This window comes from Taudactylus pleione, unplaced genomic scaffold (assembly GCF_031769625.1).
Source record: "Taudactylus pleione unplaced genomic scaffold, aTauple2 ptg000093l, whole genome shotgun sequence".
In the NCBI taxonomy this organism is placed as follows: domain Eukaryota; kingdom Metazoa; phylum Chordata; class Amphibia; order Anura; family Myobatrachidae; genus Taudactylus; species Taudactylus pleione.
In genome coordinates this window covers 1052250-1080201 of record NW_028284495.1, presented here as the reverse complement: position 1 = coordinate 1080201, position 27952 = coordinate 1052250, and the positions used below count along the sequence as shown (strand labels likewise).

Here is a 27952-nt window from a genome sequence, read left to right as displayed (position 1 = left end):
ATGCAGCATCCCTGCTTTGCATTCTGCTAGATCTGAAAGTGCTTCAAAGTTTTGCAAAGAAAAGCGAAAATAAATAGATGTATAGAAAGAAAGGCTGAAGAGCCTCTAGTGACTCAGTAGTTGCAGGAGGCAAGCTAGGGAACACCAGATCTGGTTAAGTGGAAAAGAACGGGACGGATCGCCGAATAGGGAATTTCTCTGCATTTTTTCAGTATTTTTTATTATTATTATTTAGTTCTGCCTCTGTTCTCCCTCCATTTTGGTTGTTTATGAAACTGACAACAAGCTGTCCCAGTAACCCGTCCCCGATCCCCTCTGCCCCAATCCTGCTTCTCCACCACGCTACTTGTGTTCCAGGAGGTCTTTGGGGTACACACAGTGATCTGAATACACAACCCCCCATATTACTAGAGGGAGGGAGGATGGCAGCAGCCTCTCTGCAGCCCTGACCCACCTTCACCTACCCGGCCCCCCAAAATAAGCATGGCAACAGTGCGAGAGACCATGGTTTCAGAACTAATAGCGGACAGGGTGCATGAAAACCCCCTGAAGGAACTTTGAGGGAGGTTTGGAGGCTTTTGGCTGAATGGGGGATTTTTAAAGTATTTTTTTACACTTATTTTTTTGCACAGCACGGTCTCCCTCTGCTCCCCCCTCCTCTCCCCCTCTCCCTGCCTCCAGCTCCTGTCACAATATTCACTGAAAGAAAAGAAAACTACAAAAAAAACTTCACACAAAACTTTTAATCTAAAAGAAAAAGGTTTCCCCAGACCCCCCAAGTAGCTGCTCTAACCCACCCCCCAAAAGTGCAAGAGACAGCAAGATGCACCCTAAATAAGCAGCAGTGAGACGTCTGACAATATAACCAGGCACTCTCATTAATGTATTTATATATATATATATATATATATATATATATATATATATATAGGTTCATTAAGGCAAAAAGAAACTTTAGTTCCAACTTTATTTTCACACACTCCTGATTTTTCTCCCAATTAAGTCCCTGTACAGCAGTGCAGGAGGAGGAGGGGGGGGTCTGCAATAACTTTTTTCCTCCTCTCCCCCCTTCCTCCTCCTTTTCTCGACCCCCCCCTTTCCCATAATTTAAATAACCCTGATTTTCTGTGCTTCAGAGTCGGCTGCGCCAGCCCAAACCCCCTGCAAACTCACCGCGGGAGCCTTAACATCCTTCCTACGGTCGATTTCCGCGGTTTAGGTGTCTTTCCGATTTTTTAATAATTTTTTCCCCATATTTTCGCCTGGACGCTGCGGGCCTGGAAATTGTTTGCTTTCCCCTCTCTCCAGCAGCCATTGTAGTTGTATGCGCTGCGGTGCAGCCAAGCTTGCTCCGGGAGACGCGCCCACCACACTCCCCGCCTCCTTCGCCACCGACGCCCTGCCCCTCTGTCCGCTGCCTGAAGAGCCTTCGCCAATACTGCTAGCCGTGCTGTCACCGCACTGGCTACCCATTGGTCGGGCTCGGCGTCAGTCATTTGGCTGCGCTGTTATGAGGCGGGGCCAGGGCTGAGAGCGGGAGGAGGTGTAGCGCTATCTCATTGAGGGGCGTAGGTGGCAGGCTAGAAGAAGCTGTACGTGAATGGCTAGCTGGGATGTCAATGTCGCAAGGGCCGAGCAAGTTAGTATGTGGCAGTACTTAAAGGGAGTGCGAGGGGAGAAGCTGACGTATTTCGAATAGGAGCTGTGTCCGGCCGGCTACGGAGAGGGTGGTAACAGCACCTTCCCGGCCTGAGGTATCATTATCCGGTCACTCATATGTAGCTAGTTCCCCGGCCGCCCGGGGCTTCTGGGACGCAGCGGGGAGGTGAGTGCGGACGCTCCCCCTCCTCCAGAGCACTGTAGCCCAGCCATTGTGCACACAGCATGCCCCAGCACACAGCCAGCGTGCTCCCAGCAGCAGCACATGTCTCCCTCACTCACTCCCCTGCCCTTGCTGCCCCTGTCAGGGTCATGGGAGTTGCACATGGCTGCAGGTCTGTGATCTGGGAAACTCTGATAGGAAATCTGCGTCTGGTTCCAGGAAATGGGCTGAGCCCGGTTGCAGTCATCTTGTTACCCAGAGGCCAGGAGCCGCCACTCTCTTTGCACCTCTGAAACACCTTCATTGGTTTTAGTTTGACATTGTTACGGTGTGTGTGTGTGTGTGTGTGTGTGTGTGTGTGTGTGTTTCCTTTGTCTAGTTTTTTGGTAGAACTTTATAGGGAGCTCTAATATTCCCTTAGTAATTAGTTGATCCCAAAATAAAAAGGGCTGGTTTAATTAGAAAGTGTTTCAGGGGCACAAGGGCTGACCTCTTGTAATTTCTTGGTCTTTGCAGCACATTTTGCAGGTCAGGTATCCAACATAAGATTATGTTGGAGCCAGTTGTATGTCATATAGAAATATTGCTATGCTAACTAAGAAAATATATTTACCACTGGGGGTATGTGGCAATTGCTTATGTTCAAGGTGGTTACTAGAATTCATAGGCATCAGGTGCAGTTTATAAGCTGGTACTTTCTTCAATTTTAATTAAGGGGGTGATTGAATTACTTAAGTGCTGTAGGAACCGTCCCTCTAATCAACTGATTTCCTTTTTCCATTATAGTCTTCCAAGATTTCTCCTGTGCTGCCCCGACCCTATGGAAAGTTCTTCCTCGTTCTCTCACTCTCCCCAATATTAAATGATTCAAATGTACCCTCAAAACACGTTTTTCTGCTAGCCTACCAGATCTCCGCCTCCATGGTATTCCCTCCTTCATCCCTTACCTTCTTTATTCCCCTGTACCTTCACAACTCTCTTTTCTAATATAAGCTCTAGTGAGCAGGCCCCACTCCCTCTTGTTTCATCCCTGGCCTCACCAATGGTGCCTGCACACTAGAAGAAGTGTTCATGATGCGATATTGTGAACGATTTCCCTTACACTCCTGGACACGATATGGTGCTAAAAAGTGTCCAATCTGACCAACAATCTATTGTGTGTCCTTAACTATTTCCAGTGTGTCGTGTACGAGATTGGCATATCGTACCTGCTGTAGGTAAGATCTGAAGATACGACTGTCGACCCGCTGGTACGCGCGTCGGCATCGGTGGACATTAATGATTTACGCATATTGCATGATTTGCTCTGGTTCATTGAAATCGGGCGAATCGTGCAAAATATCGTCTAGTGTGTAGGCACCTTAACGCTGAAAATGGGTATGCACTGCAATTATGTTTACCCTGTCTGTATATTTTGCTATAAATGGAGCTGCAGGAATTTTGTGGCGCTTGATACAACCGCTCAATTGAGCATATTATAATCATTTTTTTTTTTGTCAGGTCCATGCAAGGCTACTAGCAAACCTTGGGGATAGTTGAATCACCCCCTAAATCTGCAAAACCTTTCCCTTACCTAAGGAAAATATTTTCTTTTCTTTTTTAAACAAAAGAATGTCTATGCTTTTATTTCCAAGTGGAAAAACAAAACATCTGCACTTTAGATACATGTCATGTTGACCATCAAATTGAAAGGAGGAAAAAGCAAGATAGACTGGTACGGGCATTATCTAAAACTGGGTACACACCTATACAATGGTCGGCCCGTTTTCTCGATTCCTGACCCATTCATGCAATATCTTCAGTCTGTGTACGCACTTTGGATCATGTTTTCTCAGAAGAAAACTGGTCACATCAAAAGATCAGGTCATATGTGCAGTTTAATTTTCATCTGATTTGATGGTACAATATCAAAGAAGTGTGTACAGTATGCATTTTCTACCGTTCTGTCCGATGCTTCTGCCCATTCTCCAGCAGTTGTGTCACCATTGTCTTTTTTGAAGATCTTTTAGATAGTTGAGTTTCCTGGATCGCATGTTAGATTGTAAAGGTGTGTTTCCAGGAATCGGCACTTTGAACGGGGCGTCCGAACGCAAGTGTGTTCTAAAGGAAAATGCCATTGAAAGTATGATTGTACAAGTGTGTATTTAGCTTAAGTTGTAGCACATTCTATTAAGATGGCTCCAATGTAACATTTGTTGTAGAGCAGATTTGTGACTATTTGCACCTTGTCTCTGACTATTGTTGTGTTGCCAGAGAATAAAGGTTGTGGCACAGTATGTGTCATAAAAGTAAAATATTAATTAGACAAGGATAAAGCCTACTTATAAAATGCTGGAAATATTTAGGAAACTAGTACATTTTTGTTTTAGAAAAGTGAAAGGGGAAAAAAAAGCTACTTGAAGGATGTGTTTTATTAGTGTGGTGGTGTAATTAAGCTAATTAATGCCATTTCTAAAAGAAACTTAGCAAAGGACATTAATTCCTATAACAGACAGTTGGATATACACAGCATGGCGAGTGTTACATTTTGAGAGGAAAAAAAAAATCACTGTTCAATATTTTAGATACTTGAGTTTAACATGAGCAAAGCTATGAACAATCAGTTGTCATAGGGATCAGTGATCCCTTTAACAGCTGCATTATACATGTGATATTATAAGCTTTATCGTGGGAAAAGTCTGAATGCAGAAGTAAATGCACCAGAAGGCCGTTCGTATTGAAGGTTCTGTGTTTTAATACAATTTCTGTATATCTAAAAAAAAAAAAAAAAAAAAAAAAACTCCCCAAAAAAACCGTAAACCCATTATTATGAGGAAAGAAAAAGCAGTGCATACAGTTTCTCCTTGGGTTACAATATAAAGTCTTGTTTGAACATGGGAGGCATATGTGAAGGTAAATTATGAAGTGGGCGAGCTGCATGAATATTTCTTGAGCTGTTCGACCTCATGAAGTTTGATGTGCCTAGTATTTAAAGTTCAAATTATTATTCAAAATCATAGTGCTAATTTTTTTTTTGTACTGTATTTGTACGTATATATGCTAAAAGGCTATTTTGTGAGGATGAAATGGAGGTTCTCAATCGAGATAAATTTCCACCTTGCAACTATCATTCTGCTGGTTTACTTTAAGTCTCTTACCTACATGATTATCACTTAGGTGGGTTGCTGCCCTTACTTTGAATCATTATTATAGTACTCTGTCACATTTGGCTATATAATTCTGCATAAAATGTGTTTAATGCAATTCTTACATGGCCACAAAGACAAGTTTTATATCAAATTTTTAGTTATCAAACATTTTTTTTCATATTTTTATGTAGACACTACAGTTTCTACATAATTTTTATGTTTCTCTGCTCTGTACTAATAGCCAAATGCAGGAGATTTAACAAACACCTGCAAAAGGTAAATTAGTGCTGCAGATCGCAGCCCCAATTGTCAATGGGGACAGCACTGATCCCTATATATAACAGTTTTGCCCATTTGGTTCACGTCATCGTCAGATGACCTAAACCTTTATGGCTATGGAGGCAATTTCGCAGGACAGGAATCTTATGATTCCTCTCCCGAAGCCACCATCTGGCTCTGGCTCTGGAAGTACTGTGCACATGCGCAGTGTCATTCTCAGAAGTCCTCCGATATGCTAAAGATGTTAAGTTGCTGGGACCATGGTTCTTGCAACCACTGTCCCTGCGAGTTAGATTTATTAGGTGGAGGGGATATTGTCTTTGATATGGACTGATTTGACCCCTGGTGGAAACAAATTTAATTCCATCTTCATTTTTTAACAATGTTACTCCTATTTAAAATGATGATCCCATAAAACAAGTGTTTTTTTGTTTACTACCATAAATCACTGGCAGTCTATCACAGTGGTTCTAAAACTCGATCCTCAGGGCCCCACACAGGTCAAGTTTTTCAGGTCACCCGGCAGGTGCACAGGTGTACTCTTTACTCATTGACACATTATAAAAGATCCACAGGTGGAGCTAGTTATTTCACTTGTGATTCTGTGAGGAGACCTGGAAACATGCACTGTTTGGGGTCCCGAGGACCGAGTTTGAGAACTTGTGGTCTATCGGATTGATGATTGTATTTACCATTTTCTCTTGGGGGGGGGGGGGGGGGGGGTTTCAGCCTGCTATTAATGATTAATAATTCCGCTCAGTATCATGGACTACCATGGCAACCACAGTTACACTGCACATGATTTAGTGAGCGGAGACACTTTAATGTTCATCTGAGCTTTTGCTGCTTTGTGTAATGTGAAATCCTCCCTTTCTCCTGCCACATTTGCCTTCACATGGCAGCTTTATTTTTTTCAACCTCCAGAGAGATGAAAATAAGATACATGCTTACAAGGTACTATTTAAAGGTAAAAAAAAAGAGAAACATTGTGGGAATTTTGTATAACAGTAAAACGTTTGAAGTGAAGTATAGGTATACCAGGGCTGTTTTTAGCATTTTTATTGAACCAGTTTGACCTTACAGGATACGTGGCACATGCCAAGGCAACACTTAGCAGATTAAATATAGGTAAACCCCATGGATGCACCCCCTATATGAATTCTGTTTGAGAACGCTCTTCATGTGATGATTGGGTAAGTAAACGGGGGATGCAGCATGTATACAGTTTAAAAAAATATATATATACAACTGAGACCTATTGCTAAAATTGTCCTTTTAAAGGAGAATTACTTATACCCCTTCTACACCAGAGCAAAAACCTGGGTTTGTGCTGGGTCTACCCGGGTTGCAGCTCAGTGTAAAAGGGTCTTGAAAAATAACCAGGTCAAGTGACCCAGCAATCCAACCCAGGTAGCTAACAGGGCTGGACCCAGGATGGACCTGGGTAATGGTGCAGTGTAAATGGTGTATCACAAAACCAGGGGTAAAGTTTTTTTGAATCCGCACAGGAATAAATAGAAAATGAATTTATTAATATACCCAGCCTATTATCAATATATTTATTGTCCTATCATAGACCTTGTATTAAATTACCTTGTGGCTGGTGGTGCACCATGGAAAAAAGGTCAATATATAGTTATATTGTGTGTAGAATCAAAGAATGATTCTAAAGCAGAACATTTCCCTTTTAGGTGCACTCATTATCTGATGACATTTTGTCTAAAACTTAACTTTTAATAATTAAATAAGTAAATTAACAATAAATGGACTCCATAATACACACAAAAAAAGAACATACAAAATTCCTTAAACATAAAAATACTCGCACAGCCAGTTTATAAGCATGTTGTTGCGGTATTAATCTGAATAGGGACAAACTAATAATATTGTCCTCTATATTCAATAAAAACTCTGTCTTATATAAACCTGTCAGTTTAGGCAAAATACTTACATATATCTAGATTGTAATGTATACATTCAAGATTTATTTAGAACAAAAAAAGTGAATTTAAATAACCATTACCCTAATTATTGGACTCATAATTCTCCTGTAGCCAAGACAAGATATAATGTTACTTACTGTCTCAATCTCATAAATACATTCGGGAAAGGTTATTTTGCTGCATAATATCACATCTATTTAAATTGCCCCATGTAGCCTTATAATTAAACCCTGATTAGGTAATTTAAACCTTGGTGCCTCCTCCACCAATTCTCTTCAAAATTCAGTGCACAAAAGAACAATGAAAATATACAACATCATCAGTCATATACTGATAACAATACCCTATTCCTAAAATAGCCTCTTATATTGCTATATCATATCTTATATATAGTACACAGTTAATGCATTCACAAGGTTTATAAAGTGTCAATAAAAGGATTCCCCTACCACAAATGTGAAAATTGTTAGGTAGTGATGAAACACATATATATTCTAAAGTTGTGCAATTGTGTACACAATTAAATATAATAAGCTTTTGTGCACTGAATTTTGAAGAGAATTGGTGGAGGAGGCACCAAGGTGTGTATATATATATATATATATATATATATATGTGTGTGTATGTCAAGGATTCTTAAAATTACAAATGTTTAAATATTTTCAGCAAGTTCTCAGTCTTCTATTCACTATTTTTAAGAATGTTATACTTATTTTGTAGACCACTATAAAGTAGTTTAATGAGGTGCATTGGTTTGCAAAGCTTTTGCAAATGTCATTTGGTTACAATGGGCTCGATTCTATTCAGCGCGATGTAATTAGCTCCGGGAGTTAGCTCCTGGGGCTATTCAATACACCGCGCTGACAAGTCCGACTATGATTTCTTCTCTCATTCCTCCGGGGATGAGAGAAGAAATCCGACAAAAGTCCTGGCGCGAGGCTGTTTTCCGCCCTTAGCGCCGGGAAAACAGCCTCGCGCCGGGAAGTTAGGTCGGGAAATGCCTGTTATCGCGCCTAAACATCCTGTTTAAGGCGCGATAACGAGCCTTCCCCCAACCTAACAGCGCAATGAATTGAATAGCTCCGGGAGCTATCTCCCGGCGCTATTTACATCGCGCTGAATTGAATCGTGCCCAATGTAGAACTAGTACAAAGTGGGGGATATTTTTTTTTTTTTTTTTTTAAAGTGCAGAATTTCTTGATGCATTGGTTGCTGGGGATTGGGTCTGAACCAGGATTCCAGCTCTTCACCAGCACAGGCTTTTATGGGGGCTTGTTTCCTGGCAAGAGAATTTTAGTAAATTCATTAAAAATGTGATTAAATACCACCTTTATTTAATTAACTATGGTAAATTAGTGCGGGCTAATTGACCCCCTGGGGCTATCCAATTAGCCACAAAGTGCGGCTGCTAGCAGCATTTATCGGGTGTTTTGTTCACCACCTCAGCAGGCTCCGATGACAAAGATCCCTCATAATTAGCCTGTTATCTGGAAGCTGGCAGTGAAAACGCACAGGTCTGTGAACTTATCACAGATTCTGTTTTCGCCCCAAGTCAGATTTTTATTTTGGGCGCAAAAAACGGGCTCTAATTATTAAAAATGCAAAAGGCATGGTTTTTGCCTCCCCCCTCCCCTCCCAAAATTGAATTCCCCCTGCCCTCCCAAAGAGTTTATTTTATTTATTTTTATAAACTTTGCATAACATTGAAGGAAGGTACCCTGCAGCGGTCAGTACTCCTCCAACTTTGTGTGGGGTGTGTTTTTTTTTTTTTAAATCAGAGGGTGATATGTACTTAGCCTTGGAGAGAGATAAAGGTCTATTTACTAAGCTGTGAACAGAGAAAGTACCAGCCAATCAGCTCCTAACTGCCATGTCACAGGATGTGTTTGAAAAATGAGTTAGGAGCTGACTGGTACTTTATCTCTCTCCCAAGTCTTATTACGTCTCCCTCAGAATGAGAGAGAGACTGCAGTAAGTAAAAACTAGATCATTGTTGGAGGCACAATGTTTAACTAACCATTGTCCATATATTGCTGTGATGTAGGAAAACATGATTGTGTTTGCTTTTATGTTTTACTATTGCAGCAAGATGTCTTCAAACAAAAGAATGAGAGATGTTGACATCAACCCGTGTTTGGAGGTTAGTTGAATAGCAAGCACAGAATCGCAGTGGATGACTGGGATTTTTATTGTGAATACTATACATAAATTTACATCTTCCTCTCTTTAGAAATAAGTAACATACATGCGTCATTCTAGCCACTCAAAACCTAAACTGGCACATTGCATGCATACAGAAACCTTTTGGAAAATGTGCATTTTTGAAGTTTAACAGCTTATAGCACTAATATATTTTAGTATTATACCATAAAGCATACATCAGTACAATGGCAATTTTCCTTTAGCACCTAATGCAATGAACTTTATAACAAAATTTAACATTTTGAAAAGTTATACTACTGAACCATGGAAAAGTAAATTTTGCACAATATCCATTAGTACTTTGTTAGGAAGCCTTTTGCTGCAATTACATATCTCCTAACATTGGTGGCAAGTGGGTCAGGACCCTTGGCGTGCCTAAGGTGCGCCCACATCAGGAAAGGGGGTGGAGCCTCAAGGCAGCCCGGTTTCAGTCACACTGGGGGTGTGCTCAGCACTCTGAGGTGCTGGGCTGCCACCAGGCGCTCTCTGGACTGTAAATAGATGCTGTATCTATTCACCCGCTGCTATGCAGAGCAGCGGTGTGTGCTCATCCCAACTGTTCCTCCCTCCCCCCCATCCCCACTGTGGGACACTGATGTATTTGCTGGTATATAAAGTGTAATTGATCACACAAATTCGTCCCACACCTTTTGCTGTCATACATCCCCCCACATCATAACACTAACTGGATGCTTCACAATAGGTGTTGTGCACTAAGGTAGCAAATCTTCTCCAATTCTTTTGTGGACATATTTCATTCCATCACTACCAAATATGGGTATTCTGGTTGTCAGTCCAGATGACACAGTTCCATTGTTCTTCTGACCAGTGAATGGTTTTTATTCCGTTCTAAACTTTTCTGTCTTTGAGAGATAAGTGTCTTTTTTTTTTTTTCCTTGGAATTCTGGCGTTTAATCTAAAATATTATAATAATATATAAGTCTGCATTGAACAGTCCTAGCACTGATGTTTACACCGCATTCACTTAAATCATTTTGAATTGCCTCAGATGTCTTTCTGCTGTCACTCGAGCATAGTTTTTTCATTCTTCTATCACAGCATGGTGTGGATCATTCTACCAGTTCGGTTTTGAATCGACTGAGTCTGTTGGTACTTAATCCAGTTTTGAAATTCCTCCTTTGGTTACCACCTTTACATACATTTTTTTTTTTTTTTTTTCTCTTTCTAGGTGACCAGTCCAACTCTTTAAAAAAAAAAAACAAAAAAAACTTTGCTTATCATTCTAAATAAGTTACACAGCTTACTTCCAGCGACCAATTTAGTAAAACCTCTTATTTAGTGGTTTGATTATCACTATCAATTCTGGTAGCAACAAATGTGCTCCCTATCTTTATTTAGCTATAACTTTTTATGTAAAAAAAGAGAATTATTTGAGGTGTAAAATTTATTTCTACTGCATGATCCATAGGGCTCAACAGGAGACCCTGGGGTATAGGTCGATGACATCAGTCGTCGGGCACCTCAATGGTAAAGTCTGTGCTCCCAGGATGCATCGGGCCCCTCTCCTATACCCCGCCCCCGGGCCAAGACACCTCAGTTTCGTAGGTGTCCGGCTGGAGTCGGGTCACTTCCAAGAGGGGCTGCGTGTCAGCCCCAGAAAATAGTTGTTTGCCTGCACGAGTGGTCAGCATGGGCTGTCCAGCGGACACCCTTTCTGCCACTCCGAAACCCTGCCGGCGCCGAGATGCTGGCATCGCGGCAGGTGTCTGGGGGTTTTGGCTAGCAAAACCTCCCAGACGCCCAGGACTGTGGCCGAGCTACACAGGGGACGTCTGGTAAGCAGCGGGCGTCCGCTGATTTCTCAGTCCGTTAGTTCCCAGGGATGGGGAACCCCTGGGAAGCGGCTGCGTGTGGCACCAGGCACGGCACCTGCGCTGCCATTAGACCACCAGGGATAGGGGGCCACAACGTGCGGATGTTGTGGCATCCCAGGGGTTAATAGCACGCCAGGGGAGTGGGCCTTCCCTGCAAGGCACAGCAGGCCCCTCCTCCGCTGCACTGCGCGCCTTTCCACAGTGGTCTGGCGTCTGCAGGCAGCTCCTCCCTCAGGCACGTCCCCTATGAGTCCTCCGGCGGCAACTTTTTGGATATAGACTTTGGTCTTCCCGGGATCTGCGGAGCCTGGGTCCCTCTACATACCTCTCCTCCAGTAGGTCGGTGTATGTAGCACTGTTCCTACTCGACTGTAGGTCTGGTAGTTGATCAAAGTGCAAAGTAGTGCAGGTGTTGTTCTTACATTGTATGTGTCTGATGCTAGCGCTGTCTGACTGATTTTTCTTTCTCTGTCAGCCATTTTACTATCTCTGTACTTTCTATTCTCACTAGCCCCAGCAGTGACAGATACTGACAGGGTGTTAGTTTACTTCACAGCTCAGGTATTTATTGATCTGTGGAGTGACACATACATCCATTATGACTGGAAGTGATTCTGGACAGGCCGATATCCCCCTCACACAGTCCTGCACTAGGTGTTTTGCAGGACCAAAGGAAGAGGAGTTTATTGTGGGATGATTGTGTATCCTGTGTGCCAGGAATGCAGGATTACCTGCTGGGCCCAGATCTTAAGATCCGCCCTGGGCTTGTTTTGCACAAGCATTAACTACCATAATGGGTCGGCTTGCTGCTCCTCCAGTAGCCTAACAATTGGGGTACGCTCCGCAAGTTGCTATGCCATCTACTTCACAGGGGACTCCCCGACGGCTGGTTGTGGCTCATAATTTGCCTTTACAACCTACCCCCTACCAGGCGTCACCTGACCCTGTTTGGGTTAATACTCTCCAACACGGTGCAAAACCTGACAGAGATTTTACAGGGTGAGTCTTTCCAGCATCCAACTAGAAAGGAGGTGCTGTCTTCTCAGTCCACTTACTATCAAGATGATGTGTCGACTGATGATGGGGAGATTCACGGCTTATCTGAGTCGGAGCTCCCTCAAAAAAAGATGGAGCCTAAGTCCATAATTTATGTACACTGCCTCATTTTTGCAGTTCGTGTGGCCATGGATATTGGATGAGGATACCCTGGCCGCCAAATCCAAACATGCTTTCCTTAAGGAAGTTAGAAGTTCAGCGACTGCTTTTCCTCTGTCGGATCAGCTAGTTGAACATTTGGAAGAAGCCTGGAAAACTCCAAGCAGGAGATTTCAACCGCAGAGACTGTTGAAAGCCACTTATCCATTTGAGGAGAAGTATTTCTCTAAATGGGAAATTCCTCCTCAGGTGGATTCTCATATTACACGCCTTGTCAAAAGTGTGACCCTTCCTATGCCGTCCATGTCATCGTTAAAGGATGTTACGGACAGAAAAGTGGAGGTGTGCTTAAAGTCCATTTATTCCCTCTCTGGATATATGCTGGGTGGCCAGGGCCATGGATCGGTGGGCTAATGCCTTGGAAGCATCCTTGCCTCTGGAAGCTACCAGTGAACAAATTGAACTGGTAGGTTACCTCAGAGACTCTGCTACATATGTGAATGAGGCTGCTTTGGCTGTAAGTGTCTTAACATCTCGCATTTCATCATTGGCTGCGGTGTCAGCCAGGCGCTCTCTTTGGTTGCGATCTGAGTCCAAGAAAGAGTTGGGGAGTTTAGCCTTTAATGGCCAGGTCTCGTTTGGGCCAGATTTGGACAAAATTGTAGACACTTTGGCGGCTGCCAAGTCTGCCTGTTTACCCTCTGCCCCAATACCGTCAGGATCTGGAACTCCGTCTTTTCGGACCTTCCAGTCCAGTTCAGCCCTTTCCCAGACTGTAGGACTAAGAAGGTCACAAAGCCCAAGAAGCAGGCTTGGAGTACCAGGCATCCAGCTGCTAACCCTTCAGCCGGACGGGGCAGGTCTCCTTGGGGGACCCCAAGGTGGGAGACCGACTTCTTCGGTTCGCCCAGTGTTGGTGTCAAACCACAACAGACACTTGGGTAAGGGAAGTGGTCTTACGCCCTTTCCTTCCACTACAGACCTCCTCATCAATTCTTCCCTACGGGACTTCAGCTCAAGAAAAGGCATTGGAACTTCAGAAAGTTATACGTTCTATGCTCCTGCAGGTAGTTATAGTTCCGGTACCTACTTCCTAGAGGGGAATGGGGTATTATTCCACCCTCTTTTTGGTTCCAAAACCGAATGGTGCATACAGGCCTATCCTAAACCTAAAGTCCCTGAACAAATTTCTCCGAGTGCCTCGGTTCAAAATGGAAACCCTGCGGTCAATTATACTGGCTATGGAACCTGGGGATTTTATGGTGTCTCTGGACATTCAGGATGCATACCTGCATGTTCAGATAGCTTCGGCTCACCAGAAGTACCTCAGGTTTGCGGTGTTAAAACACCACTTCCAGTTTCAAGCCCTGCTGTTCGAACTGTCCACAGCACCCAGGGTGTTCACCAAACTTATGGCAGTGATGGCAGCCCAACTGCGGCTGCAGGGGGTCCGTCTGTTGCCTTATCTGGACGACCTGCTATTGCTAGCCAGGTCTCTGGAATTGCTTCTTCAGCATCTAGAGTTGACAATCAGTGCTACAAAGCCACGGCTGGTTGATCAACTGGAATAAGTCATCTCTGACTCCCTCACAGAGGATGCCACATCTTGGGGCATTGTTGGATACACAATAGAGAATTTTCTTAACCAGGGACAATATATCCACACTGCAGCAGCAGGTTCGCAGCTGCCTGCACAGTTGCCGGGTGTCAATTCACTCAGCAATGCAGTTACTGGGCTCCTTGGTGTTGACCTTTTGACATGGTGGAGTACGGCCATTTTCATTCCCGGTCTCTTCAGACTCTGATCCTTGCCAGATACGAACCCAGACATTGGTACTGTGTCCGGAAGTACATCTGTCTCTGACTTGGTGGCTTCACACAAGTCACCTTATCAAGAACCACCCCTTTTGGATCTTGGAGTGGGTCGTCCTGACAACAGACGCCTGTCCCCAGGGTTGGGGTGCAGTGACAGGTTCACACCTCTTCCAGGGAAGGTGGACAATAGAGGAGTCCGTTCCTCCCAATAAACATATTGGAACTCAGGGCGGTTCTAAGGGCTCTTCAGCAAGCAGGCCTCATGCTTCACAGAAAACCCATGCAAGTCCAGTCAGACATCGCCACCACAGTGGCCTACATAAACCGCCAAGGAGGAACTCCAGTCGGGCGGCACTAGTGGAAGTGTCCCGCATCCTGACTTGGGTGGAGGGCAATCTCCTAGCCATTTCGGCAGTGTTCATTCCGGGAGTGCTCAACTGGGAAGCGGACTTCCTAAGCTGTCACAACGCGCTCCCAGGGTAATGGTCACTTCACCAGGAAGTATTTCAGCTCATAGTGGACAAGTGGGGCCTTCCCGAAATAGATCTAATGGCATCTCTGCGCGACCACAAGTTGCCAGTGTACGGCTCAAGGACAAGAGATGTGGGGGCTCTGCTGGTAGACGCTCTGTCGGTCAGATGGACCTTCCAGTTCGCATACCTGTTCCCTCCATTCTCCCTTCTTCCTCGGGTGATTCGAAAGTTCACGCAAGAGGGAGGCATGTTGCTGCTGGTGGCTCCAGCGTGGCCCGGACGTCACTGGTACGCAGATCTTCGGAGTCTCTCCATAGACACTCCGATGCTTGTACCTCTACGTCCGAACCTGTTGTCCCAAGGTCCTTGCCTCTACCCGGACCTGAGTAGTCTGTCTTTGACTGCGTGGCTCTTGAGACTGCCTTCTTGAGGTCCAGGGGTTTATTCAGCTCGGTGGTTAACACCATGCTCAGAGCTCGAAAGCCTGCTTCTATGAGAATTAGAGTGTGGCACACCTTCTTTGAATGGTGTCGCCCCAGAGGTTATAATCCTCAGATATTTGTAATATCCAGGGTTTTGGCCTTCCTACAGGCGGGCTTAGATCACGGTCTTCGCCTTGCTTCTCTGAAGGTGCAGGTTTCTGCATGGTCAGTACTGTTTCACCATAGGATTGCTACTATTCCTGATGTACATACCTTTATGCAGGGTGTGCTTCGCATTCAGCCTACCTTTGTCCCACCTGTGTCTCAGTGGGATTTGGCTATGGTCCTCGGGGCTCTCCAGGGACCGCCATTTGAACCACTGGGCTCAGTGGATTTAAAATGGCTTACAGCTAAGCCTGTTCGTTTTTCTTCTGTCCGTTGCTTCGGCCAGAAGAGTGTCAGATTTGGGGGCTCTCTCATGTCGCCCTCCCTTTCTGATTTTTCATACGGACAAGGCGGTACTTCGGACTCGCCCTGATTCTCTACCTAAGGTGGTATCTAGTTTCCACATTAATGAGGAAATTATAGTGCCGGCCTTCAATTCCCCAGACCTCTCAGCTGGTGAGGCCTCCTTGGATGTGGTACGTGCTCTAAGGACTTCCGCGGACCGTGCCAATTCATTTCGGAAATCAGACTAGTTGTTTGTCCTTTATGGTTTCTGTAAGAAGGGATGGTCTGCCACTATGCAGACTTTGGCAGGCTGGATTCGCTTGGCAATTTCAGAGGCTTACATTCAGTAGGGCCTTAATGTAATGTCCTTTGTTAAGGCTCCTTCTACTCGGTCTGTGGGCAGCTTGTCGTGGCGCCTCGGCTGTTCAGCTATGTAAGGCGGCCACGTGGTCTTCTGTCCACACCTTTTTAAGGTATTATGTATTTGATACCTTTTTGCCTCTCGGGATGCTTCCTTTGGGTGGCAGATTCTCCTTTCTGCACAGGAGCGTCCCCACCCTTAAGGAGACTGCTTTGGGTCTCTTGTGGAGCCCTATGGATCCTGCAGTGGAAAATAACAAAGGTATTGTCGTGGCGCCACGACAAGCTGCCCACAGACTGAGTAGAAGGAGCCTTAACAGAGGACATTACATTAAGGCCCTCCTGAATGTAAGCCTCTGAAATTGCCAAGGGAATCCAGCCAGCCAAAGTCTGCATAGTGGCAGACCATCCCTTCTTACGGAAACCATAAAGGACAAACAACTAGTCTGATTTCCGAAATGAATTGGTACGGTCAACGGAAGTCCTTAGAGCACGTACCACATCCAAGGAGGCCTTATCAAAACAAAGGTAAGGTCTCACCATATCTCATCTCTATTTTTACAAGGTCCATAGGGATCCACAGGACTCCCACCCTGTCACACCTGTGCTGCAGATGGGCTGTGTACTGGTCACTGGCTTTTCCATCTCCTTCTAAATGTGTGTGTGTGTGTGTGTGTGTTACAGAATTTCTTCCTTCTCTCTTCTCCGGCCGTTGGCTTGTTATGTAACTGAGGTGCCTGGCGGTGGGGTATAGGAGAGGGGCCCGATGCACCCTGGGAGCACAGACTTAACTATTGAGGTGCCCGACGACTGAAGTCATCAACCTATACCCCAAAGTCTCCTGTGGAACCCTATGGACTTTGTAGAACTAGAGATAACAAAGCTAAGGTCTTACCATTTCTCATTTTCTAGTCATATATACCTTCATAGGATTTTCTTTCAAAATTATGCAGCCAAACGCAATTAAACTCTAAAAAAACAAATTTTCCAAAAGGTTTCCACAATTTTGTGTGTGTATGCATATGTGTATGTGTGTATATATGTGTGTGTGTGTGTGTGTGTGTGTGTGTGTGTATATATATATATTTATTTTCCTCCAGACACCTTTTTTACTTGTAGTTTTTGGTGGAATATCAGACTTAAAACCCAGTTTTAAAATATTACATGGTTATGGTTCAGTGGTAAAGCACCTCTGAGGATACTCCTTTGTCTTGTACACGCTGGCAATGTATTGAGCATGCATACTTTCAAAAAGGAATAAAAAGACCAGGTGTCAGCACGAGCAATTATCTACTGGACTGTACTTGCTGTTGTCGACCAGATAATTTCCAATGGCCAGTGTGTTGTCAAATGATTGCATGCTGCGTACAGTAGTGAGCTGAGAAAAAGTGGGTGTGCGTAAGATGCCGGGAGACCTGCTGGATCGTGTTAGAACTTTCTTTTATTCAAGGTGTTGCACCCAAAAGTAAATTAATTTGTTTTGGTAGTATATATAGTTTAAGTCATTTAATTTTTTTTTTTTTTTTGTACCTCTATTTATTTTTTTTATGACCTATTCTCATGCCAATGGCTTTTTATGCAAATGAGAAACATCAAGCAATGTTCTATGTGTTGGACAAGACAGATGGTTATGACTATTAACTGAGTAGTAAATATGTTTTATGTAATGTATGTCTCTTGGGCAACATCTTTTTTGATATTTTAAGGTTTCAAGTTTTCAACTTGAGATGTAAAAACGTGGACAGCAATTGGTTTTCAATCTGTTTTCAAGGAAAGTGATGCTTCAGCAAAGTGCTTGGATGTCAATTTCTACCAAAGAGATATGTGTTCCTCTTACTTTATCAGATACAAACAGTGCAGAAAGTTTTGGGTAAGTGTAATTCTTTGAAACTCAATCTAAATGATTGACTTATCAGTTCAAAGTAACATTGTATTGATTTAAGTTTAAAAGTAAATAAATAATATTTGTAGGCTTGAATCTTGATGTGTTGCAGTCATTATGCTAATTGAATGTGTTTCTCATATATATATATATATTTCCCACCCCCCCCCCCCCCCTTTACAAAAAAAAAAAAAGAATTTTAAATTATTTTGTTTACCTTTATTTCATAAAGGTTGCCAGATTTCTACAGAAGTCCTATCCACCTCTCCTTCGGCAACATTCTTGTCTTTTCTTTACCTGTTTTCATATTGCACTTTTTTAAAATTGAGATTTCCTTTACTGAATTATGCACTATAACACTGCACATCGTATAATGTTTGCCAACACTGGTGAGGCTAGTGATCCGTGACATATGGAGCAAGACAGCACAGAGTGAAGCAGAGGTATGCAATTAGCAAAGTATAGATTAAGCCAGACTGGGAGAGAGAGTATAGTGGTAGAAATGGCTCCTTAGGTGACAGTTCTCTCCTCATGCGAATGGTGGTGCAGGTGGACAGTATGTCCCTTCAGTAAAAGGTTATCCTTAAGCTTCATACACACGGGACGATTCGCTCCATGAGCGACATCGTCCTGTGTTTCCCTGACAGGGGATGTGCTCAGTGTCGTTAATGGCGCTGAGCAGAAACACTGACAGATATCGTTCAGTGCCGAGCTCCCTCCCTCATCCCCGAACATGCTACAACCTGACAATATCGTCAGGTTGGACAGGAGGTTCGGTAAACACCAACGTCCAGCGGGAGTGCGCAGTGGTTATTGTTCATCGTTTTGGGGCAGAAACTAAACGATATTTTGGACGACTGAATGATATCGTTCCGCCGTCCAATCTATGGCTGACTGTGTACGCACCTTTTACAGTGAAGGGAAGGATTTGTCAGTCATGCCCTTTAAGGAAATTCTGGGGATGTATCTCCCGGGTTAAGTGCCCGGAGCTTTCATTTGCTTGCTCTGTAAACACACGACTAGTGGATTTCTTCTGCGGCTGCAAGCAGAAATTGGTGTAGTAGTGTCTTGGGGCCATTCCTTGTATAGTGTATCTCCAGGGTTAAGTGCTGGGTGTGATGGAGCCAATTGGGTAGCTCCAGGCACTTAACCCGGGAGCTACATCCCGTAAAGAGGATTGAATACCCCTTTTAGTATGAATTTCCTTTTGTTATCAGTATTTTCCATTCCATGTGGCAGTGGAATATTTCCACTGTTCACTGACCACTAAAGCTTGAAATATAAGTAAAATACAAGTTGGTCTGAAATGAAAAGAACTTACTTTCAAAATAAGTAATCCTGATGGCAAATTCATGTAAAGTGTTGAGTAGCTAAATTCTGTTCTCTTGTCGTCTCTTAGCAGTTCCCTGTGTATCCTTGAATAGCTGTATTATGGGACTGTGCTTGTTGTATGGATTGGATAGGGTATATTGCTTCCCTTATGAAAATGGTTCTTAAACTGTGTGCCTCAGGGCACTGCAAGGGTGCCAGGGGTTGGTGGTCCAGGAACAGTTATTCTGGTCATTGTGCTAGGCAAAACCAGTGATGTTGGCAGCCAATCATAATATATGTGGACAAGCAGAAGCACAACAGTCAATCACCAAATGGCTAAATCTAAGGATGACCGCAAAGCACAATTTACTTTATATTTTTTTTGCTGAAATTTAAATAATAAAACTTTTTGGCCTAGGGGTGCCGTGAAAAAAAAAGTTGATACTCTAGGGTGCCATTATTCAAGAAAGTCTGGGAACAACTGCCTTGTGAGCAAAAACTAGAAATCTTTTTGAGATTTGCCTTTTATAAAAATGCTGCCTTAAATCTAGTGGATAAGGGGGCTATTCATGAAAGCTTAGATAATATTGTGGAAGATTAAGTACCAACCATTCTGCTCCTGTCATTTTTCAAACACAGCCTGTAAAATGAGTTAGGAGCAGGTTTGTTGGTACTTTCTTTCTCAATATAATCGCTCTCCAAGCTTTCATGAATACATCTCAAATCTTTTGTCTGCTAGCAACTCACAGGCTATTACATTGGGAGCATTGAGTGGAAAATTATACTTTCAACTATGTTGATGATTTTTAAGTTACAGAAACATAAAGTGGTCTGCCAGTGATTAATAGTAATAGCTGAAACAATGAGATGCAGTTGCTAGATAGCTGCCATTACTTCTGATCTCTGAATAGGACTATATGTACACAAACTACATACTTGTGATGTGAGGTCACATTAGCAAAGGAGACATATGTAACTTAAAACCATACGTTACACAAGTGGGTTTTTTCTTGTAAACTGTAATGTGAGCAGGAATGTCTGGGTTGCAGCACTCTACTTTTGAGTAATAATTAAAATTTGTCAATAAAACTAACCTCTCCTTGAGCTGCGGACAGCTATTCTGACAATCTTGCACCAATAAACCTTTCTTGTATTTTAAAGGAAACTTTGATCAGCTGGCATATAATGAAACTCTGCACTTAGAGAGGGGTTAGGGTTAGGCACCCCTAAGGGAGGGTTAGGGGCGGGGGTTAGGTTAGTAAATAGAAAAAATACTTGCCTGTTGGGATCTTCACTGCCAGGCTTCTGCTGTCTGGATTTGAACCGCGGGCCATACTGATCCCTAACACACCATCTTGTAACTAATTTGTAGAACTGGCAACAGGTATCTTAGGGCCTGGTACTTTCAAATTTTTGGGGGGCTCAGCCCTTTTCAGTAGATACAGAGTTAAAATAAGCAGGGACTTGCCTCTCTCTCGACCCTCATGTCCTGTGCTGCTGCTTGTCTTCAAATTTCAACAAGCAGGTCAGCGGGGCTGTATCTAGGGTTCTTTAAAATTCTTGCTGAATACTATACTAAAGCACACACAAATCACAATTTAAGGAAACATAACTGGGATACTCTCTTGGCGCGTGTCACAGCCATTTAAAAAATTGTTCATATCTGAAGGAAAATCTGACATGTCTGAATGATGCGTGTTCCAAATGGGCAGGTAACTATGGGGGTCATTCAGACCCACTTGCGAGCGGCAGTACGCTTGCAAGTGGGTCGATGTTCCCCACTGCGCATGCGTATGACGGAGGGAGCGCCGTCGTGCGAATGCGCGAGACCCGGCGAGCAAAGGACTTTCCTTCGCTCGGAGTGTCTCACCAAAGGGGGCGTTCTGTCGATGGTGACTGACAGTTCCTATGGGAACGCCTACCGTCTGAAGCCGGCCACACTGACATCACTAGTGATGTCGTCAGTGGAAGTGATTTTGGCTCTGATAGAGCCAAAATCACTCCAGGGCTTGCGGTTGTGAAACCCGGCCACAGGGTTTCACTCGCAAGTCCGATGGTCAAGACCATCGCGACCATCTTGTTGGATGCTCGTATATGCTGTGGGTGGTGACCTACAGCTATACGAGCGTCCAGTAGGACGCTCCATTTTAATGGAGGTGGGCCCTGATTCAGAGCGAGCGCTCTGGTCAGAGCGTCCGGCTCTGAATCAGGGCCTATATCTGATGTGTTTGCAGTCAGATTTGGACTATTCCATTAATTTTAATGCAGTCAAAAATCGGTCAGATCGTTCAATCGTTCATCTGACAGTGTGTATGCTCCATTAGAGACCGCTGATGTGCATCTCTGTACAAATTATAGATGCGTGAACAGATGCAGCTGCAACTGGATTAGTGTCCACCTCTGAATCAGGCCCATTATGTCACACACTGCCTCATTATATTCCAGATTTTGCTCCCAATTCACATGTCGCACTGTCTCAATCACATTAACATGTCACACTCTGCCCCAGTTTACATTGTCAGTGATGACCAACTGCTAATGTCCCAACCTTATTAGCAGTATCGCCATTTGCACCCACGCAGTCTGCTCCCACCACAACAGCTGGAACAACTTCTCTTGCTTCCTACATTATAAATTATGGGCCTGATTTAGAGATGGAAGCTATAGCTGTGATAAAATATCCAAAAGCCGCATAAGGCATCCTTAAGTAAAAAGATGCCCACTGCAGGCTACTCTGATCCACTGCTGCGTCCGAAGACACAGCACCCAATCCTCTGGCTAACAGTTTACTCATGATGTCTGGCAAAATCACGCTGCCGGGGCCAGCAAAGGACACAGCCAGCATGCCCAGAAAACTGGGCTGACATGCCCCTGGTTTTGCGGAACGCTCTGACTTCAACCCCAAATGCCAGCAGCATGTCAATCGTGCTACGGCTTTGGGGCACTGCGACTGAGGTCACAGACACACATGCGCAGTGTGGCCCCCTGTGCAGATCTGCAAACATTGGAAGTTTACTGAAATATCAAATTTATGTTGATCTCTGAATTAGGCCATATATTTGAGGCCCAATAATGAATTTCACATTTTTTCAATGGAAGAATGTAAAGTGAAAGACTAGACACAATCTATGCCAATGAAGTTTAACAACCAGATCTGTGATGACACACGTGTGTGGCTGAATTGGCCAAATCTGTCCTTTTTGGACAGCTGGATCCAATGGGGCCTTCATTGCAGTTGGTCAGTGACAGCGGCCACCGCCCAAATCCAATCTTGCGGATATCTGCACTGTTGAACCGCTGATTAACCCATATACTAGCTTTGGAACCACAGACAAAGGCTTCACTACAGGCTCCTGTGGACAGCCATGTCTGGCGGCGCATTGGTGTGTATGCACAATATTGTTTGTGCATACTGCTTACCAACTCTGTTGGATTAGTCTGTCCATCGGGCTTGGCGATCCATCGATCAGGTGTGTACCCAGTATTGCATGATTAAAATTCAGATTGATTTTGACTGTTAGTGCACCCCCACTCGCATAACAGTTTCAGGCCACATGTGGAACCACCTTAAGTGATAGCAAGTATTGGCATCAGCCACCACGGACAAAAATACACACCCGGTTATTGCCATCTGGCACTCCCTGCTAACCTGATCTCTCGGGTTAGCAGTGCTGTTTGTAGTTACCGTGCTGTATGTAATTACCATTGCTGGAAATTTAATCATGAGCTGTAAGCCTGGAGCCCCAGTTATAGGGTCAGGACTCTGTGCACAAAATGTGGTACAAGGTGCCGGTTGGTGGCTCAGATTTTGCATCAGGGATGAGACTCTGATCGTGACGACGCAACGTCCTTTTTCTCTGGCAGCAGCAGAGGAGAAGAGGGTAATGCACTCAGCCTGCCCACGTAGTTTTTAGAACTTGCACAGTGAGACAAAATTATAGCTGTCTGGTGGCGGGTTGCGATCTGTACCGTTGGTTATGACGAGGGGGGGATTGTGCCAGGACCCCTCGGAAGCTTGTGCCCCATACATGTCCCCCTAGTTACTCCATGGCACCTGTCTAATCTGGAAAAACATTGTTGTTCCAAGGCTATTTTGTGTGTGTGTGTGTGTGTGTGTGTGTGTGATTGATCCCTACGACATCTATTGTTGTGACTGTTTTCAACATGTTTAATACTATACTTATTTCATACAATCCAGTGTTACAGTGTAGTCATTGTTGACTTTAAGTAACCTATCTCAAGTAATATAAAAAAAAAACCTTTAAATAGAATAGCAGTTCAGCTGTAAGCAATGCTCCCCCTCAGCTTGCCTGTGCTGAATAGTTGGTGGCAATATTAAGGTAAACATTAGTTACATGTTTAAATCTTACCGATTTGTACTTAAATTTCATGTTGTAAAATTTTCAGAATGAACATTTTAAGTTTTCATTAACCTCCTAAAATGTTGTTTTTTTTTTAATATGCACACACGTTTAACAAAAACGTAGCATAAAATGAATCTTTTGCTATATTAATAGGGTAGGTTTTGAATGATCTGCTGAACTTTGCACAAGCTCTATAATATATTCTATACACTGCATATAGAAAATACTGTTGTACTGCGTAAATTGCATGTTTCATCTGAGGGGGGCAAGAAGTTAATCAGGCCATAGATCTACAACTTATTGATTTTCTGATTAATTTCAGACATGCCCAAATTTATTTAAAAAAAACACTATCTAAAAATTCAAGCTGAAACTATAATTCTTACGTTCAAAGGAGAAATGAAAACCACATAATACTTCATATAAAAGAGATCAGGTTAAGGCAATGGTAATGTAGTGTTTTTATATCGTTTTGATACAGAAAAATATTAAGCGATCTTTGATTGCTTGTAATACTTGTGTTTTAATGTTCTGTGTCTGTGATGGTAATGGTTAAGTCCATTGGTTCCCAAAATCAGTCCTTCGGACTCCACAACAGTACATGTTATCCAGGTCTGCTCAGAGGATCAGAAGTGAGATTATTAGTAATATCTGTGGATCTATTTAAAATGTCAGTCAGTAATGAATACATCTGTGCTATAGCAAGGAGATATACAAAGCATGCACTTAGGGTGCTCAGAGGTCTGATTTTGGGAAACCCTTCCTTAACGTGTGTGTGTGTGTCAGGTTTTTTAAACTGATACATATTTCTTGCCTTTGTCATTAGAAGGACACATGATGGGCTTCTCACTCTTTCTAATGCCCTATAACAGAAAACCATAACCTGCACTCTGCTTTTAAGTAGAAATTGGGATGTGGCAGCATGGAAGAGTGCTACAACCCAAGCAGTAGAAGTGGCGGTATGGCATGTTGCCGTATATTGGCTACTGTCTTTTGTTTGTTTTTAAATGCAAATAACTTTACTTTGAATATTATGTAATGTTTGAGGAGGCTCATAGTAGCAGTTTCCTCTAATACAAAAAAAAGTTTGAAGACTGAAGCATTGGAGATAAATATATATCAAAAGTTGTGTATTACGCAGCTCAACAATTTAAAGTAAACCATTTTGTATACTAAACTAATTGGTTCTATCATTTTTGTTTTACACTTTAAACCAGGTTGACATGTTAGGAGGGAGATACTGCTCCACCTGAACTAGCAGAGTGAAAATTTGGGTGTGTTGTGAAGGATATATCAGTGATACTCAAACTCAGCCTTCTGGACCCCAAACTTTTTTCATTTTCTGGGTCACCCAGTAGGTGCACAGGTGTATTCATTACACAGTGACACATTTGAAGAGATCCACAATTGTAGACCTGGAAAACATGAAGTGTTCGGGATCCTGGGGGCCAAGGTTTAGAACTAATGTAATAAATTCATAGGCTGAGTCGGGCCAGTGATGACACAGCAGCTCATTTGATTGTGGTGTCAGCTTTTAAACCTATAAAGTGTCCCTTTTAAGGACTCTAATGAGAGGGGGCACCACAGCTGTTTCACTTACAGTGGGTAGTTAATAACGTTGCTTTTTATCAGAGCTATAGTGGAATATCTGGTCAAGGGTGAAAGACTGGTCCATCTATCTCAGCTTTTCAGAAATTGTATTTTTTTTGTTTTTTTTTATTCCAGCACAATGTTATGCTAAAAAGAAGAGGTGATGGTGTGAAACCTGCTATGCCCACTGCTGAAGAAAGAAAGCAAATATTAACCTCACTTGGAACTGTGCCATATTGAAATACTATTACCTGTGCAATTGTATAATATTTTATGCTTTTTTATTTAATGATTACAAAATCCTTGTTTAGGGGGAAATGTTGAAGATCTGTATTAAATACATGCTAAACCTATCTTCCATTTTTGTTTTTGAACTTGTCTAATAGTTACATTTCATATAGAGTAAACATGTTTCAGGGTTTAACTTGCATAAAGTTATTACCATGCTTTCTGGTGATTATGTGACACCCTGCAATCGGAAATGAAGCAACAGCCTATGAATACCTAATGATGTATACACCCTAAATGTTGCTATTTAGTGTTGTATGTCGCACAAGAAATAATTGCTTTCCAGACTTTGACTGTGGTTTCAAAGCACAAAAATATATTCAACAAAAAGCATATAGTTACTCTGTATCATTTATTTGCGGTAATTGTATTTAGATCACAATCACAAGGTACAGTTGCACATACTCATGTGCTCTGGATCCAGATTTCCCGGCATCAACTATGAAACTTCAGTCAACAGAAAATAAAGATGACTAACTACCTGATCCAAGGTGCTTGCATATAAACCCTTGCAGAGGTAGGCAATACAATAGAACAAGTTGGCATAATCCCATTGGTTCTTCTGTTATGATGCAGTTCATAGGTCAGTTTGTATTGTAATCGTTCAGCCTCCAACAGCTTTGTGTCTGTTTTCCCACCGAAGAACCAGTTTAAACTGGCTAATAAACATTACATTACAGAGTACATTTCAATGCCTATCTCTCTATGATCCATAATTCAGACTCATTTTGCGATTTCCTTGCTGATGGAACTGGAAGTCTGCAAATAAACAGTGGTTCAGAATAGCACCAAACACGGTCTGCTTATCATGTACTAAACCTTAGATCTTAAATACAGTCAATTCATAACATAATTAATATAACCTTGAATATTTCCCTTAATGCTAGGGAACCTTTCTATGTAAGTATGCAATGTGTAGGGATATTAAGAAAAGACACTAGTTAACGTTGTGTGTCTACGTGTTTGTTGTAATAAATTTATGTATTTATATAAAGAGGACTTTTAACAGCGTTCTATTGCGTGGGAATCGCACAACGCTAAATAATATCGCCATATGTACTGATATTGTGAGATTAGCTAAAATGGTGTTGTGCAGATTTTGATTTTAACAGATTGTCTCAGCCAATCATCCAGCTTTGACAGTCCACCCTTTGATAGCAAACAATACACTGTGACACTCAGATTTTAAAATTAATTTAGGCTTACACTATGACATGTTATATTATGGGATGGCACAAGGTGGTTCTTAAACCAACAATAATGTGTCACTGAGAGAGACCTAAAACTACCCTTATACGCACACTGCGGATCTTGAAGATAATGGGAAAGATGTGGGGATGCACCTAACCTATAAAGGAAGTCTTGAAGGGGATATGGACTTACATTATTTAAGATGTTTAAAATAACATTTAATCCGTTTCATGCATTGGTAAAACTATACATCATCTGATGGTACATTCTAGTTCAGGGTTGTAATGCAGTCCTTCATTTACCTCAGTATTCATAATGTTACTACGGACCACCATCATTTCATACCTTTTTGATTTACCTTCTTTACATTTTCCACATTTCAACACAGTAGGAACACATTTGGTACATAAGCCAATTACTATGATGACAACCAATATGAGGATCAGGAGTTTACCTATACTAGCAATCATTTCCTGGCCCACTCTCCTAGACCAGAGAACCATTTCACTGGGTTCAACCAAGAAACCCATTCTTCTACCTTTTCAAGCATTATGGCTCTTTCGAAATTCCCATTTTAACTGCAGAATTTCATCCATCTTCCGGTCTATCACCACCTTGGTGTCACTAGTATTGTTTGTGATGTATGTGCAACACTTTACACCAAATTGGGTGGCTAAGGTCACACAGTACCCTCCAGTGACATCTGTTAAATAATTTAACACTAGCCTATGTTGCACAAGTTCTTTCTTATAAGCTTGCAACTCCCTATCTGTATACCGAAATGTGTCATCATAAATCTCAGTGATATCTATTAATTTAGCAAGATCTTGGATATATCTGAAATTTAGAGTACCCCAAGCGATCCTGGTGGGATCCAATGCTACAAAAACTTGAAAGCCAGTTGTTTCGCTAATCAATTGTGTGGCTTTATGTACATCACCAGGTATCATGTTTCTCTTGTCACGGTGTTCATACTGTGTGTGAAGATATGGTGATGGTGTGTTTCTATGAATACCAAGCATTTCACAATGTGTAAAGGTCATAACTTCTGGAACTACTCTTCCCAGGTAACACAAACATATGCTTTCCTTCTACATATAAAGTACACATCATCATGGAGTACATAAGGGATAGTAAACCATTATCGTTGCACACATTTCCCTAGCGAGTGATCCTATTTCAGGTTCTCCCATTTGACTCATACCAGCTTCTGGTTGTAATACCTTGGCACAATACCCTTCTGGTACCCTACCAACCATTTCTTTGGTGGAACTTTGTGTATATTTATACTGGAAGTGTGTTCCACCTAGTGTAATTTTGTGTAAAAGTTCAAGATTTATAGGTTCATTATCAGCTCTTAGGGAATAACCAGATGACCTTCTCACTATCACCTTCCAACTTCCTGGTTTATTGAAGTATGTGATGTTCAAACATAAAAGTGA

General features: G+C 42.6%; 1 protein-coding gene across 3 annotated transcripts; it reads left to right on the top strand.

Annotated features, from left to right (window-relative positions):
- Nucleotides 1-1516: 1516 nt before the first annotated feature.
- On the top strand, nt 1517-25384 carry CHCHD7 (coiled-coil-helix-coiled-coil-helix domain containing 7). 3 transcript variants are annotated; one of them, XM_088469520.1, is made up of 4 exons: nt 1517-1639; nt 9258-9312; nt 17656-17754; nt 25167-25384. In XM_088469520.1, the coding sequence occupies exons 1-4, from the start codon at nt 1614-1616 to the stop codon at nt 25269-25271; spliced, it is 285 nt and encodes a 94-aa protein (XP_088325646.1). In that variant the 5' UTR covers nt 1517-1613; the 3' UTR covers nt 25272-25384. The 3 variants fall into 3 exon arrangements, with proteins under 3 accessions (XP_088325646.1, XP_088325648.1, XP_088325647.1); XM_088469522.1 differs by lacking the exon at nt 1517-1639 and adding an exon at nt 1652-1754; XM_088469521.1 differs by lacking the exon at nt 1517-1639 and adding an exon at nt 1667-1825.
- Nucleotides 25385-27952: the final 2568 nt, after the last annotated feature.

Excerpts from the sequence above, each read along its gene's own strand:
- CHCHD7 (XM_088469520.1), top strand. The coding sequence starts at position 1,614 with ATGTCAATGTCGCAAGGGCCGAGCAA. Across the intron at positions 1,640-9,257 it reads ATGTCGCAAGGGCCGAGCAA|CAAGATGTCTTCAAACAAAA; the intron begins GTTAGTATGTGG and ends TTACTATTGCAG. Across the intron at positions 17,755-25,166 it reads AACAGTGCAGAAAGTTTTGG|CACAATGTTATGCTAAAAAG; the intron begins GTAAGTGTAATT and ends TTTTTATTCCAG.